The 15,846-nt window shown below is 40.4% G+C and overlaps 2 protein-coding genes across 2 annotated transcripts in view; one reads left to right on the top strand and one right to left on the bottom strand.

The window, feature by feature from the left end:
- The window catches only part of LOC115157207 (parathyroid hormone/parathyroid hormone-related peptide receptor), a 65,666-nt gene extending 62,501 nt beyond the window's left edge, over nt 1–3,165 (top strand). The window contains exons 12-13 of the mRNA XM_029705267.1: nt 233–274; nt 1,227–3,165. Of these exons, the coding sequence (XP_029561127.1) occupies nt 233–274; nt 1,227–1,601 (417 nt within the window). The 3' untranslated portion in view covers nt 1,602–3,165. The remainder of the gene's footprint in view (nt 1–232; nt 275–1,226) is intronic.
- Nucleotides 3,166–7,775: 4,610 nt separating this feature from the next.
- Nucleotides 7,776–15,846, bottom strand: part of LOC115156435 (transmembrane inner ear expressed protein-like) — a 45,226-nt gene continuing 37,155 nt past the window's right edge. The window contains exon 4 of the mRNA XM_029703864.1: nt 7,776–8,071. Coding sequence (XP_029559724.1) covers nt 7,776–8,071 — 296 coding nt within the window. The remainder of the gene's footprint in view (nt 8,072–15,846) is intronic.

Genomic DNA, 15,846 nt, shown 5'->3' with positions numbered 1-15,846 from the left:
TCTGTTCTAGTGGTGTGCTACACATAATTAGCTATTGAGTTGTGATTAAACTGTGATGAGTTAAGAGAGCACAGCTCAGTGTTTTCAGAGTAAGCAGCTGGTATCAATGACGTGAAGAAGTCACTTTAGATTGCATGGCATTCTTCCAGAGTGCTCTGGATAGATGCACAGGTCAACCTGTGAACTTTGAGGCTTAAGCAAAAATGTAATCATGTTTTTTTATCCTTTTCAGGGATTCTTTGTTGCAATTATATATTGTTTCTGCAATGGGGAGGTAAGGACTACTTTGAACAACTTTGTTAATATATTTCTGTGAAAATGTCCACAATGACTCATTATAGTATTTTATTTAAGACAAAATATGTAATCCTGAAAGATAATATAATGTTCAAGATAAATTGCAGTCACAGCAAGCACACACCTGAGACTCAATTATTGTATGTCACAGTAGATTAGATCTATTTACCGTAAATTCCGGACTATAAGCCACAACTTTTTTCCCAGGCTTTGAACCTCGCGGCTTAAACAATGACGCGGCTAATATATGGATTTTTCTCGCTTACATTTTTTTTTCTCCAAAAAAACAAATTCTGTGACGTGCTCAGTTTTTTGGCGGCATGAAGCTTTCATTAGACCAATGAAATTGCCGAACGGGTTAAGGTCAAACAACTTTTTTGTTTACTGTTTAGATTAAATCGAGCGCTCTCAAACTTCCCATCATTCTGATTACGGTAGTCATTTTGTCACCCTCATCATGGCAAAGACACGGAGAAATGCATATGTTGCAGCTTTCAAGTTGAAGGCGATTGATCTGGCTGTTGGAAAAGGAAATAGAGCTGCTGCACGGGAGCTTGGTCTTAATGAGTCGATGATAAGACGTTGGAAACAGCAGCGTGAGGAATTGACTCAGTGCAAAAAGACAACTAATGCTTACTGCTAATTTAGAATTTTTTGTTACAAGCCGTGTTTCGTTAAAGCCTATTTATTTTTGTTGCAAGCCGTGTTTCGTTAAAGCCTAATTATTTTTGTTACAAGCCGTGTTTCGTTAAAGCCTGTGTAAAGTTCATTTGTTTCAATGTACCGGTAGGCACCTGCGGCTTATAGACATGTGCGGCTTATTTATGTTCAAAATATATGTATTTTTTTAATTCAGTGGGTGCGGTTTATATTCAGGTGTGCTTAATAGTCCGGAAATTAGTGACAATCTCATTTCTTTCCATCTTTAGGTCCAAGCGGAAATGAAGAAATCGTGGAGCAGGAGGACACTAGCCCTGGACTTTAAACGTAAAGCCCGTAGTGGCAGTAACACGTATAGTTATGGACCTATGGTGTCTCACACCAGTGTAACCAACGTCACTGCCCGGGGGCCCCTGGCATTGCACCTGACCACGCGCCTTGGGGGCCCCGTCACCGTCAACGGGCACCGGAATCTCCCGGGGTACGTGAAGAATGGTTCCATCTCCGAGCACTCCATCCCTTCCTCAGGACAGGAGTTACATGTTCCCGAAGAGGAGCAGCCATCCAGTAACGTGACACCGCACTCTGTTGAGGAGGAGAAACCCTCACCTGTAGTGGAGGAGGAGCGGGAGACCGTCATGTGACAATCATGTGATCTCTTGCGAGAGATGGTCATGTCATGTGACCTTCAGGCAGCCAATAGCGCCTCCACTGTAAGGACGATCTCTGTAGGAATGAGTCATGGGAAAAATCTCAATTACATACTCCTTGTGTCCTCTCGCCTCGTCTCCAGAGGGACCTCTGGCTTTCTCATCCAATGAGTTTTGAAAAGGAGAAGAGGAGAGAGGATGCGAGGAGTATGCAATTGAGATCTTCCCATGAAACATAGCACCACATAGACCAGTCAAGCTTCTCAGTTGATTTTATTTCACTGCCTTCAATGTGTTGCAGCAAGTACTTTATAATGGATGAATACCAACCATGGTCTGTGGATGAACAGTAGGCTAATGTGTCTGACCTGAAACAGACAGCATTGATTGTCCACAGGTCCTGTGGCTGAAGGTGTCAACGGTATACTATAGGTCCTCATTCTGGCAGGAGCATGTTAGCTTATGTTAGTGTAGCAGATGGCTAAGTTAGCATACAGCTCACTAGCTCACATCTGCTACATTAGGCACTCCTAGTGATATGAGAATATGCCTGGCTGCAGTTGATTCTGCCTGCGTGGTTGGGGAGATCTCACTACGTTTCAATTTGTTTGGAAATGTGGATGTAAATTGAGATGACCCAACCCACTTTGATGTAGCTAAAAGGGAATAAAACTCAGGTCCTCTAAACCCTCCATTCTAGTGCATCAGTTGGAGCTAGTCTGTAGTTTCAGAGGTGTGCTGGCTTCTAGAGTTGATTTATATGGAGAAAGGCCCAATGGATTACTTTTCCCCATGAGTATCAACTTTTTGTACAGTTTGTATTTTTGCTATTTAAAAGAGACTATCCTAATATTCAATGGCTATGGAAGGTTATGCTTTTTCCATGATGTGTTGATGATTACATTCTTCAATAATAATATTATATTTCACAATATATATTGCCACAAAAGGAACCGAAACTTGGAGCCCATTGGAGTCAAAACGTGATTTTCCTGCGTTTTATATATATTTCCACACTCTGAGGTTGGGATAATACTGTAAAATTGTGAAAATTATGATAATGCCGTTTTAATGTAAGACGTTTGAAAAGACCGCCTGAAATTTCTACCTGTTTTGGTTAGATGGAATTTTGGCCTGCCTGGCAATATCACCATGGGGTAAGTTAGTTAATAGACCAATAAGAAAGAGAGTTCCAAACCTCTCTGCAAATAATAGCTTGTTTTCAGTTTTCCCCTCCCAACTCAGACCACTCCCAGACAGTCCTAGCAACATTCTTGCTTGAAAAATTACTCTTTGCTAAGAAGGAATTTTGTTTTCATTTTTACCATTTTAATTGAAAACAATCAGTGTTACCCAGAAATGATTTGTTATTGAGATAAAAACATCTGCATTGGACCTTAAGTTTTGGGAGAAATGGAGTGGTAGAGACAGCTCTAAGAGGACAAAAAATAGCTATTATATAATGTAATTGTAGAAAACTACTTTATTAACGTTTTAAAGGGAGGCACCCTCTCCAAAACTCAGGGTGCAGAAAACAGTAAAAAAAAATAGAAAAAAATACGGAATGTTAATTAGATGAGGAATTCCAAGGGATTCTCAAATTCCACAGGAGAATTCCCAGGGAGACTTATGAAGAGACGGTATGAAGGAACACCAGAACTGAATAGCACACAACTGTTATGTTCTATATAGTCCAGTGTTTTGCTGCTCTTTTTGTATATACAGTATGTATGCATTTGCATAGAAGTCACAATGTTTACAATGATAATAAAATCCATTCTAGCTGTGAGCTAAAATAGCATCAAAGGTCATGTAAATATATTAGAACTATAATTTGATATTTGTACAGACTGTTGAAAATGTTAAGGGGTGTTGAAAATGTAGAATGATTTATATTGTATTTAGTGGTAAAAACATAGAAACTGGATATATACTGTAGGTGAGGGACAACATACTGTATGAGGATTCAGGACTATAGAGTTAAGATTTCAGTAGAATGCTTTTCAGAGGTAATAACATAACATTAGACAGCTATTTACACTATACTCACATGTAATTCTGTGAATGTGGCAGTTGATTGACTTTAGGTTGATGGGAGTCAAGAACTCAATTGCACTCCGCTACTGTATATCCACATGTATACACTTTGGCCCTACAGTTCCCTCCCCCACTACTCTTTATCCACATTTATAAAGTGGGTGGTTTGAGCCCTGAATTCTGATTGGCTGAAGGTCATGGTATATCAGACCATATACCAAGAGGTATGAGGAAACATGTATTTTTACTGCTCTAATTACGTTGGTAACCAGTTTATAATAGCAATAAGTCTCCTCTGGGGTTTGTGATATATGGCTAATATACCACGGCTAAGAGCTGTGTCCAGGCACTCCGCGTTGCGTCGCGCGTAAGAACAGCCCTTAGCCGTGGTATATTATATTGGCCATATACCACAAATTCTCAGGCCTTATTCCTGAAGTATACACTTTGCGAAAATATGTCTAGTTACACTTCACATTTCTGTTCCATCACACTGCAGTTCGCTTTCCAGACAATGTTCACGGAGTGAAGTGAAGGATTAAAAGTATTTGTTTCTTAGTTTGTCACAGAAGCAGGATGTGTGTCTTTTAGATAGTGTCAAGTAGCCTGGTCCTATACAGTACAGTATTTGCTGTAGCCAACTCTTCTAGCATTGTCATGCCTTACTGTATGTTTGGCATGAAAATGAATGAACACATAGAACACAGAGAGGAGTTGGCTAAAGCACAAACAGACTCATTCACCAGGCTATGTGTAAAGATGCCAAGGTCCCAACACGTAATGTCCGTTTCATTCCAATCCGTCCCAATAGGTCATATACGTTTTCAACCCTGTCCATCCCAATGTCCGTTTCATTCCAATCCGTCTCAATAGGTCATATACATTTTCAACCCTGTCCATCCCAATGAACGTTTCATTCCAATCCGTCCCAATAGGTCATATACGTTTTCAACCCTGTCCATCCCAATGTACGTTTCATTCCAATCCGTCCCAATAGGTCATATAGGTTTTCAACCCTGTCCATCCCAATGTATGTTTCATTCCCAATCCGTCCCAATAGGTCATATAGGTTTTCAACTCTGTCCATCCCAATGTACGTTTCATTCCAATCCGTCCCAATTGGTCATATAGGTTTTCAACCCTGTCCATCCCAATGTACGTTTCATTCCAATCCGTCCCAATTGGTCATATAGGTTTTCAACCCTGTCCATCCCAATGTCCGTTTCATTCCAATCCGTCCCAATAGGTCATATAGGTTTTCAACTCTGTCCATCCCAATGTATGTTTCATTCCCAATCCGTCCCAATAGGTCATATAGGTTTTCAACTCTGTCCATCCCAATGTATGTTTCATTCCCAATCCGTCCCAATAGGTCATATAGGTTTTCAACCCTGTCCATCCCAATGTACGTTTCATTCCAATCCGTCCCAATAGGTCATATAGGTTTTCAACCCTGTCCATCCCAATGTACGTTTCATTCCCAATCCGTCCCAATAGGTCATATAGGTTTTCAACCCTGTCCATCCCAATGTATGTTTCATTCCCAATCCGTCCCAATAGGTCATATAGGTTTTCAACTCTGTCCATCCCAATGTATGTTTCATTCCCAATCCGTCCCAACAGGTCATATACGTTTTCAACCCTGTCCATCCCAATGTCCGTTTCATTCCAATCCGTCCCAATAGGTCATATACGTTTTCAACCCTGTCCATTCCAATGTCCGTTTCATTCCAATCCGTCCCAACAGGTCATATAGGTTTTCAACCCTGTCCATCCCAATGTACGTTTCATTCCAATCCGTCCCAATAGGTCATATAGGTTTTCAACTCTGTCCATTCCAATGTACGTTTCATTCCAATCCGTCCCAATAGGTCATATAGGTTTTCAACTCTGTCCATCCCAATGTCCGTTTCATTCCCAATCCGTCTCAATAGGTCATATACATTTTCAACCCTGTCCATCCCAATGAACGTTTCATTCCAATCCGTCCCAATAGGTCATATACGTTTTCAACCCTGTCCATTCCAATGTCCGTTTCATTCCAATCCGTCCCAATAGGTCATATACGTTTTCAACCCTGTCCATCCCAATGTATGTTTCATTCCCAATCCGTCCCAATAGGTCATATAGGTTTTCAACTCTGTCCATCCCAATGTATGTTTCATTCCCAATCCGTCCCAACAGGTCATATACGTTTTCAACCCTGTCCATCCCAATGTCCGTTTCATTCCAATCCGTCCCAATAGGTCATATACGTTTTCAACCCTGTCCATCCCAATGTATGTTTCATTCCCAATCCGTCCCAATAGGTCATATACGTTTTCAACCCTGTCCATCCCAATGTATGTTTCATTCCCAATCCGTCCCAATAGGTCATATAGGTTTTCAACTCTGTCCATCCCAATGTATGTTTCATTCCCAATCCGTCCCAATAGGTCATATACGTTTTCAACCCTGTCCATCCCAATGAACGTTTCATTCCAATCCGTCCCAATAGGTCATATAGGTTTTCAACCCTGTCCATCCCAATGTCCGTTTCATTCCAATCCGTCCCAATAGGTCATATAGGTTTTCAACTCTGTCCATCCCAATGTATGTTTCATTCCCAATCCGTCCCAATAGGTCATATAGGTTTTCAACTCTGTCCATCCCAATGTATGTTTCATTCCCAATCCGTCCCAATAGGTCATATACGTTTTCAACCCTGTCCATCCCAATGTATGTTTCATTCCCAATCCGTCCCAATAGGTCATATAGGTTTTCAACTCTGTCCATCCCAATGTATGTTTCATTCCCAATCCGTCCCAATAGGTCATATAGGTTTTCAACTCTGTCCATCCCAATGAACGTTTCATTCCAATCCGTCCCAATAGGTCATATAGGTTTTCAACTCTGTCCATCCCAATGAACGTTTCATTCCAATCCGTCCCAATAGGTCATATAGGTTTTCAACCCTGTCCATCCCAATGTACGTTTAATTTCTGATCTCTGTGTGGCTTGCTATTTCTATTTATTGTCATGGTCTTATATGGTTAGGGCACATGATCTTTTATACTGAAGAGTAGAGCTAAATATAAAGGCGGAGATCATTTTCTGCCTCACAAAGATCTGTCGCGTGATATAAGCGTGATGTAAGGATACCATTAGAGAAAGTGTTACCTAAAGATGCCATCTAAACCAACAAGAAAATGAAAAATACAGTAGAATATCCCCATTATCTTATACAGTGGTTATCTTAAACCAACCTACAGCCAACAAACATGCCACTGGCAAGTAAATAAGTTTGGGTGTATTATTAGTATTATGTTTTGTAGGTATGCCCGTCTGAGCTTTAACTGTCCCTGTTTGATTCGGAGGGGGCAATGCTAGAGCCAGTGTTGATTAGGAAAACATTTATTTAAAAAAATATTTGAGCACTTTAATACCCTATTATATTTCCTATTGTTGGAGCTAGGAACACAAGCATTTCACTACATCCGCAATAACATCTGCTAAATATGTGTATGTGACCAATAACATTTCATTTGATTTATTGATTGTATCATGTAAATGTATTGTTTTTTAATTCAGTATGTAAACAGGCCAATACTTAACAGAGCTAATATTGTACTCATTTTTTGAAAATTACCTCTCATTGAAGTAAAAATTACATGATATTGTCAATGTTTTTTTATTTATCTTAAATTGAAAATGTGTCCGTCCTCAAGGAGATAGGAGTTGGTATTTTTCATTAATAGTCTTTATGCCATGTGTAGAGAGGGTGTGACTGTTTGAGTTTGAAATAGGACACACCATACCTGGTTGATTTCACTCAATGTCGGTGAGTGAAGTCAATGTTGTAAATGTGTGTTTAAAATAAAATAAAATTCCAATCTAATGTTCATCATTGTATTGTGAATAAGACATTAAAATGTACAATTGTACTGTAACTGAAGTGTTCATTGAATTTGAAACATGACTGCAATCCTATAGTAATTATGTTCTTGTTCTAACAAGAACTTACATACAGGTTGAAGAAATTAATATGTACTTTTATTCTCATTATATACAATATTATACGCATTCCATATTTACAAAAAGTATTAAAAAATTGACGAGTAAAAAAATAAATGTGTGTTTCGGGCCCAGTGTTCACTTTTTCACAGGAGTTTTTTTGGCTCCCCCCTTTGCACCTCCTTTTGCACCTCCTCCTTTATCACCTCCTCCTTTCTCCATCTTCTTCCCTTTTACTTCACTTGCTTCTCCTTTCTTTCCTCCTTCCTTTTCACCTTTTTCTCCTTTTTTCTTAATTGATCCCTCCTTTTCATCATCCTTTTCCTCCTTGGCACCCTTGCCCTCTTTCTTGCCCTTGGTCTTCTTTTCCCCCTTGTCACCGTCCACTTTTCCTGAGACTGTTGTTACTGCTTCTTTTTTCTCCACAACTACAGCTAGAAGGATAAAAAGCACAAGAGGGAACAATCACTTGGAGGCCGCAACAACAGCATTTGTTATCATCAAGACCTCTGACAGCAATAATATCTGGTAAGTGGAAAGGAAAATATATAATCCCGGCAAAGTGAACCCTACCTTAAGTGGGTCACAGTATTCTAATGAATGCGCCATTCTAATGAACACGGCCTATATATTCTACTAATGAGGTTTCATACGTTTACTGGGCTGGCTGGGAAACAAATTATGGGTATTTGAAATAGAAAAATATTTGATTAACTTAGTTTGAATCTACCAGAAGTCCATGAAGTACTGTAGGCAATCTGCACTCCAGAGAATTTTATAATCCTGGTAATTGATCATGACAAACATAACAATCTAAATGGCCTCTGTACTACACAGCATCACAATAACTATGTTTTTTCTATGCTATGAGTTTCGTTTGCTCCACCTCCGAGAACCAATCAAAATGTAAGGTGAACCCAGGTCAAGGAAGGAACGAGCTTCCCGTTGATGCTAGGACAGCAGAGCTCCTGTCCATCTTCTGAAAATGTTTGAAACCCTAACTCTTTAAAGAGTATCTTAAATACCCCCCCCCCAAAAAAAAACTCCCACAAAAAATACACCCCCCCCCCAAAAAAACAATACAAATAAAAACGAACACCCTCGCCTTTCATGAACTAACACTCGCACTTCATCTTTTACTACTCACACTGACTTTGTTGATAGCTACTTTATTGAGGAAAAATGTGCTTACTATGACTGTGATATGTGGTTGTCTCACCTAGCTATCTTAAGTTGAATGCCCTAACTGTGAGTCGCTCTTGATAAGAGAGTCTGCTAAATGACTAAAATGTTGAATGAGACTTTACGGCAAAGCAAATAGATCTAAAATATATAGAAATAATTCAAGACGTACAGTGCCTTGAGAAAGTATTCACACCCCTTGAATTTTTCCTTGTTTTGTTGTGTCACTGGCCTACCTACAATACCACATAATGTCAAAGTGGAATTGTGTTTTTAGATATTTTCACAAATTAATAAAAATGGGGAGGGATGGTAGACTTAGAGGGGAAGGACCATAGGGTTAGGGGAAAATAATAAAGGAAAATGCATTTAAAAAATATAAATCTATATATTTGATATACAGTACCAGTCAAAAGTTTGGACACACCTACTCATTCAAGGGTTTTTCTTTATTTTGACTACATTGTAGAATAATAGTGAAGACATCCAAACTATTAAATAAAACATCATGTAGTAACCAAAAAAGTGTTAAACTAGAAATATATCTTATATTTGAGATTCTTCAAATTAGCCAGCCTTTGCCTTGATGAGAACTTTGCACACTCTTGGCATTCTCTCAACCAACTTCACGAGATAGTCACCTGGAATGCATTTAAATGAACAGGTGTGCCTTGCTAAAAGTACATTTGTGGAATTTTTTTCATTCTTAATGCGTTTGAGCCAATCAGTTGTGTTGTGACAAGGTAGGGTTGGTATACAGAGGATAGCCTTATTTGGTAAAATACCAAGTCCATATAATGGCAAGAACAGCTCAAATAAGCAAAGAGAAAAGACAGTTCATCATTACTTTAAGACATCAAGGTCAGTCAACTAGAAAAGTTCAAGAACTTTTAAGGTTTCTTAAAGTGCAGTCGAAAAAATTATCAAGCGTTATGATGAAACTGGCTCTCAAGAGGACCGCCACAGGAAAGGAAGACCAATAGTTACCTCTGCTGCAGAGGATAAGTTCGTTAGAGTTACCAGCCTCAGAAATCGGCAATTAACTGCAACTCAGATTGCAGCCCAAATAAACGCTTCATAGTGTTCAAGTAACAGACACATCTCAACATCAGCTGTTTAGAGGAGACTGCGTGAATCAAGCCTTCATGGTCGAATTGCTGCAAAGAAACCACTACTAAAGGACACCAATAAGAAGAGACTTGCTTGGGCCAAGAAACACGAGCAATGGACATTAGACCGATGGAAATCTGTCCTTTGGTCTGATGAGTCCAAATTTGACATTTTTGGTTCCAACCGCTGTGTCTTTGTGAGACGCAGAGTAGGTGAACGGATGATGTCCGCATGTGTGGTTCTCACGGGGAAGCATGGAGGCGGAGGTGTGATGGTGTGGGGGTACTTTGCTGGTGACACTGTCTGTGATTTATTTAGAATTCAGGGCACACTTAACCAGCATGGCGACCACAGCATTCTGCAGCAATACGCCATCCCATCTGGTTTGCACTTAGTGGGACTATCATTTGTTTTTCAACAGAACAATGACCCAAAACACACCTCCAGGCTCTGTATGGGCTATTTGACCAATAGTGATGGAGTGCTGCATCAGATGACCTAGCCTCCACAATCACCCAACCGCAACCCAATTGAGATGGTTTGGGATGAGTTGGACTGCAGAGTGAAGGAAAAGCAGCCAACAAGTGCTCAACATATGTGGGAACTCCTTCAAGACTGTTGGAAAAGCATTCCAGGTGACTACCTCATGAAGTTGGTTGAGAGAATGCCAAGAGTGTGCAAAGCTGTCATCAAGGCAAAGGGTGGCTACTTTGAAAAATCTAAAATATATTTGGTTACTACATGATTATTTGGTTACTACAATATAGTGTTTGGTTACTACATGATTCCATGTTTTATTTTACAGTTTTTATGTCTTCACTATTATTCTACAATGTAGAAAATAGTAAAAAATAAAGAAAAACCCTTGAGTGAGTAGGTGTGTCCAAACGTTTGACTGGTACTGTATATACAGTTGAAGTCGTAAGTGTACATACACTTAGGTTGGAGTCATTAAAACTCGTTTTTCAACCACTCCACAAATTTCTTGATAACAAACTATGGTTTTGGCAAGTCGTTTAGGACATCAACTTTGTGCATGACACAAGTCATTTTTCCAACAATTGTTTACAGAGAGATTATTTCACTTATAATTCACTGTATCACAATTCCAGTGGGTCAGAAGTTTACATACACTAAGTTGACTGTGCCTTTAAACAGCTTGGAAAATTCCAGAAAATGATGTCATGGCTTTAGAAGCTTCTGATAGGCTAACTGACACAATTTGAGTCAATTGGCGGTGTACCTGTGGATGTTTCAAGGCCTACCTTCAAACTCAGTGCCTCTTTGCTTGACATCATGGGAAAATCAAAAGAAATCAGCCAAGACCTCAGAAAAATAATTGTAGACCTCCACAAGTCTGGTTCATCCTTGGGAGCAATTTCCAAACACATGAAGGTACCACGTTCATCTGCACAAACAATAGTACGCACGTATAAACACCTTGGGACCAAGCAGCCGTCATACCACTCAGGAAGGAGATGCGTTCTGTCTCCTAGAGATGAACGTACTTTGATGCGAAAAGTGCAAATCAATCCCAGAACAACAGCAAAGGACCTTGTGAAGATGCTGGAGGAAACAGGTACAAAAGTATCTATATCCACAGTAAAACAAGTCCAATATCAACATAACCTGAAAGGCCGCTCAGCAAGGAAGAAGCCACTGCTCCAAAACTGCCATAAAAAAAGCTAGACTGCGGTTTGCAACTGCACATGGGGACAAAGATCGTACTTTTTGGAGAAATGTCCTCTGGTCTGAGGAAACAAAAATATAACTTTTTGGCCATAATGACCTTCGTTATGTTTGGAGTAAAAAGGGGGAGGCTTGCAAGCCGAAGAACACCATCCCAACCGTGAAGCATGGGGGTGGCAGCATCATGTTGTGTGGGTGCTTTTCTGCAGGAGGGTCTGGTGCTCTTCACAAAATAGATGGCATCATGAGCGAGGAAAAGTATGTGGATATATTGAAATATTGAAGCAACATCTCAAGACATCAGTCAGGATGTTAAAGCTTGGTTGCAAATGGGTCTTCCAAATGGACAATGACCCCAATTATACTTCCAAAGTTGTGACAAAATGGCTTAAGGACAACGAAGTCAAGGTATTGGAATGGCCATCACAAAATCCTGACCTCAATCCTGTAGAAAATGTGTGGGCAGAACTGAAAAAGCGTGTGCGAGCAAGGAGGCCTACAAACCTGACTCAGTTACACCAGCTCTGTCAGGAGGAATGGGCCAAAATTCACCCAACTTATTGTTGGATGCTTGTGGAAGGCTACCCAAAACGTTTGACCCAAGTTAAACAATTTAAAGCCAAATTCTACCAAATACTAATTGAGTGTATGTACATTTCTGACCCCCTGGGAATGTAATGAAAGAAATAAAAGCTGAAATAAATCCTTCTGTCTACTAGTATTTTGACATTTCACATTCTTACAATATAGTGGTGATCCTAACTGACCTATAACAGGGAATTTTTGCTCGGATTAAATGTCAGGAATTGTGAAAAACTGAGTTTAAATGTATTTGGCTAAGGTGTATGTAAACTTCCGACTTCAAATGTATGTGGTTGTCTAGCGATGATCAACAACCAATTTGACAGAGCTTGAGGATTTTTTTTACAATAATGGGAAAATTTGTACAATCCAGGTGTGCAAAGCTCTTAGAGACTAACCCAGAATGACTCACAGCTGTAATCACTGCCAAAGGTGATTCTAACATGTATCGTCTCAGGGGTGTTCATTCTCAATAAATTTGCAAAAATGTATTGAAACATATTTTCACTTTGTCATGTTTTTTTGTGTAGATGGGTAAGAAAAACAATCTATTGAATCCATTTTTAATTCAACAGTAACGCAACAAAATGTGGACTAAGTAAAGGGGTATGAATACTTTCTGAAGGCAATGTATATGGTTATATCCCTTCCTGGATCCAGCATATCCATTGACATGTATTTATTCATTGTTTTACATGTATTTATTCATTATTTCTAAAGTCAAATGGCATTTTGAGATAGAGGAAAGATGAAAGTATTGAAACTATTTAGATGAAGACAAAGCTGTTTATATCCCATCTGTTACAGCTAAACATGTGAATCAGCATGAAGACAGACACAGTGTGCATGTCTTACAATGTCCCCTCCATGCATGAGAGGATTTCTGTAATGAAAAATTCAACAGCTCCCACAACCTAGAGCTGTGAAGATTGCGAGGATTGCCTCCTGAATTCCCCCTTCCTCAATAACAGCCATGGTAACTCCCCGGGTGTGCTAGTTCCTGCTCTAGGGGAAACCACTGCTGAGAGGGAGAGGATACTGCTGCTTCTTACTACACCTTCTTAAAGCAATTGAGCGGGACCTTAAGCACAACAAATGCGTAAAATATTGTATGAATTGGATTCGTAACATATCATAGGAATTGCACCAAAAAAAGGATGTAACATACAGCAAATGGATGACGTAGTAAACGATTGTGCAACATTTTCGGGGACCCGTTTTGCTTCGTGAGCAGTACTTTCAAAGCTACTGGCTAAAATTATACAAAACTTGTATAATGCATCTTGAATACAGTAACAGAGGAGCAAACACAGAGAAATAGAATGGACATCCCCATTCAAGTCAATGATGGCATAATGGGTGGACTGGCAGCCATTTTGAGTAAACCCATTGGAGCAAAGCAGGAAGTAAAAACAGGAAGTAAAAGTAGGAAGTGTACCCATCAATCTGTGCTGTGATTTGTTGATTCAACTCAACTGACATTACAAAAATACATTCCATTATATGAGCCACATCAGTTAACATAATTTGAACAAACATTTTACATTACATCCAAGATGGCGTAGCAGTCAGATGTCTTTTGTCCTCGTCTTGTCGTGTCCTGTGTATATATCTTTTTATACATATTTTTTGCATATATTTTTTAAATATTTTTCTTAACCTCAACTTCAACATACTCTCCTGCAATCCGCCTCACCCAATGTGGAATGGATCTGTTATTTTCTTTAGTCTTTGAACCGGAACCCCCAACATAAGCTAGCCAGCTAACTAGCTACTAGCTAGTAGTCAGCTAGCCACTGCTAGCGGTCATCAGCTACCTTTAGCCGGACACTCTCGCCAGTCTGCACAGTGTGACGCAAACCAGAGCAAATCTGACTTATTTTTCTCCGTATCTCCAGATTCCTACCGCAAGCTCTGAACCTTTTCACCTGGATCATCGCAGCTAGCTAGCTGCTATCCGAGTGGCCACGTCTCTGTCCCGAAGCAAGAACCAATTAGCCTGGAGCTAGCCTTTGCTAGGCCCAACTCAAGGCTAGCTGAAGAGGTCCATCAGCCACTCCTTTGGCTACAATACCTATTTTGCCAATTGGCCTGGACCCCCGCCTACCCATCACGACTGGACTACCGACGTAATTCGCCCGAGGGAGTTTTTCAACTGGCTCCTCCGTCGCGACATCCCCTGAATGCCCATCTGCTAGCCTGCTAGCCGTGGCCCGCTAGCTGTCTAGAGCATATCGGACTGATAGAGGCCCATCGGACCAATTCTTTGGCCACTATACCTATTTTGCCAATTGGCCCGGACCCTTTTACCACATGGAGCCCAGCTGATCCACGACGACTGGTCTCCTGACGTAACAGCACAAGGGGGCTACAACAGACTTCTTCCGTCACGACGTCCCTCTAAGGCCCTTCTGCTAGCTTGCTAGCCCCGGCCCGCTAGCTGCCTGAATCGCCGTATCTTTGGCCCGTAGAGCCACTCACTGGACCCCTATGATCACTCGGCTATGCATGCCTCTCCCAAATGTCAATATGCCTTGTCCATTGCTGTTTTGGTTAACATTTCAACGAGCCCTGCTCAATACGCCTTAGTTAACCCTTTAGTTCCACCTCCCACACATGCGGTGACCTCACCTGGTTTAAATGATGTTTCTAGAGACAATATCTCTCTCATCATCTCTCAATGCATAGGTTTACCTCCACTGTATTAACATCCTACCATACCTTTGTCTGTACATTATGCCTTGAATCTATTCTACCGTGCCCAGAAACCTGCTTTTACTCTCTGTTCCGAACGTACTAGACGACCAGTTCTTATAGCCTTTAGCCATATCCTTATCCTACTCCTCCTCTGTTCCTCTGGTGATGTAGAGGTTAATCCAGGCCCTGCAGTGCCTAGCTCCACTCCCATTCCCTAGGCGCTCTCATTTGTTGACTTCTGTAACCGTAAAAGCCTTGGTTTCATGCATGGTAATCTAGGGTAGGGGGCAGTATTTTGACATCCGGATGAAAAGCGTGCCCAAAGTAAACTGCCTGTTACTCAGGCCCAGATGCTAGGATATGCATATAATTGGTAGATTTGGATAGAAAACACTCTCAGAACTGATATGGCAGGCAAAAACCTGAGAAAAATCCATCCAGGAAGTGTTTTTTTTATGTTTGTAGTTTTCCATTGACTGCCTATACAGTATCCAATGACTTAGGACTCAGACTGCACTTCCTATGGCTACCACTAGATGTCAACAGTCTTTAGAAATTGTTTCAGGCTTGTATTCTGACAAATGAGGGAGTAAGACCACTCTGAGTGAGTGGACCGTGGGAAGTCCCAGAGCAATTTTCTGCGCACGACCGAGAGCGCGCCTTTCTTGTTTTTCTTTTATATTGACGAAGCTATTGTCAGGTTGAAATATTATTGATTATTATGACTAAAAACAACCTGAGGATTGATTATAAACATTGTTTGACATGTTTCAACGAACTTTACTGATATCTTTTGTATTTTTTGTCTGCCTGTTGTGACTGCCTTTGAGCCAATGGATTACTGAACAAAATGCACCAACAAAATTAAGGTTTTTGGATATAAAGAGGGACTTTATTGAACAAAACGAACATTTATTGTGTAACTGTGAGTCTTGTGAGTGCAACCATA

Source organism: Salmo trutta, chromosome 21 (genome assembly GCF_901001165.1).
Source record: "Salmo trutta chromosome 21, fSalTru1.1, whole genome shotgun sequence".
NCBI classification, from domain to species: Eukaryota; Metazoa; Chordata; class Actinopteri; order Salmoniformes; family Salmonidae; genus Salmo; species Salmo trutta.
This window is presented reverse-complemented; position numbering and strand designations above follow the sequence as displayed.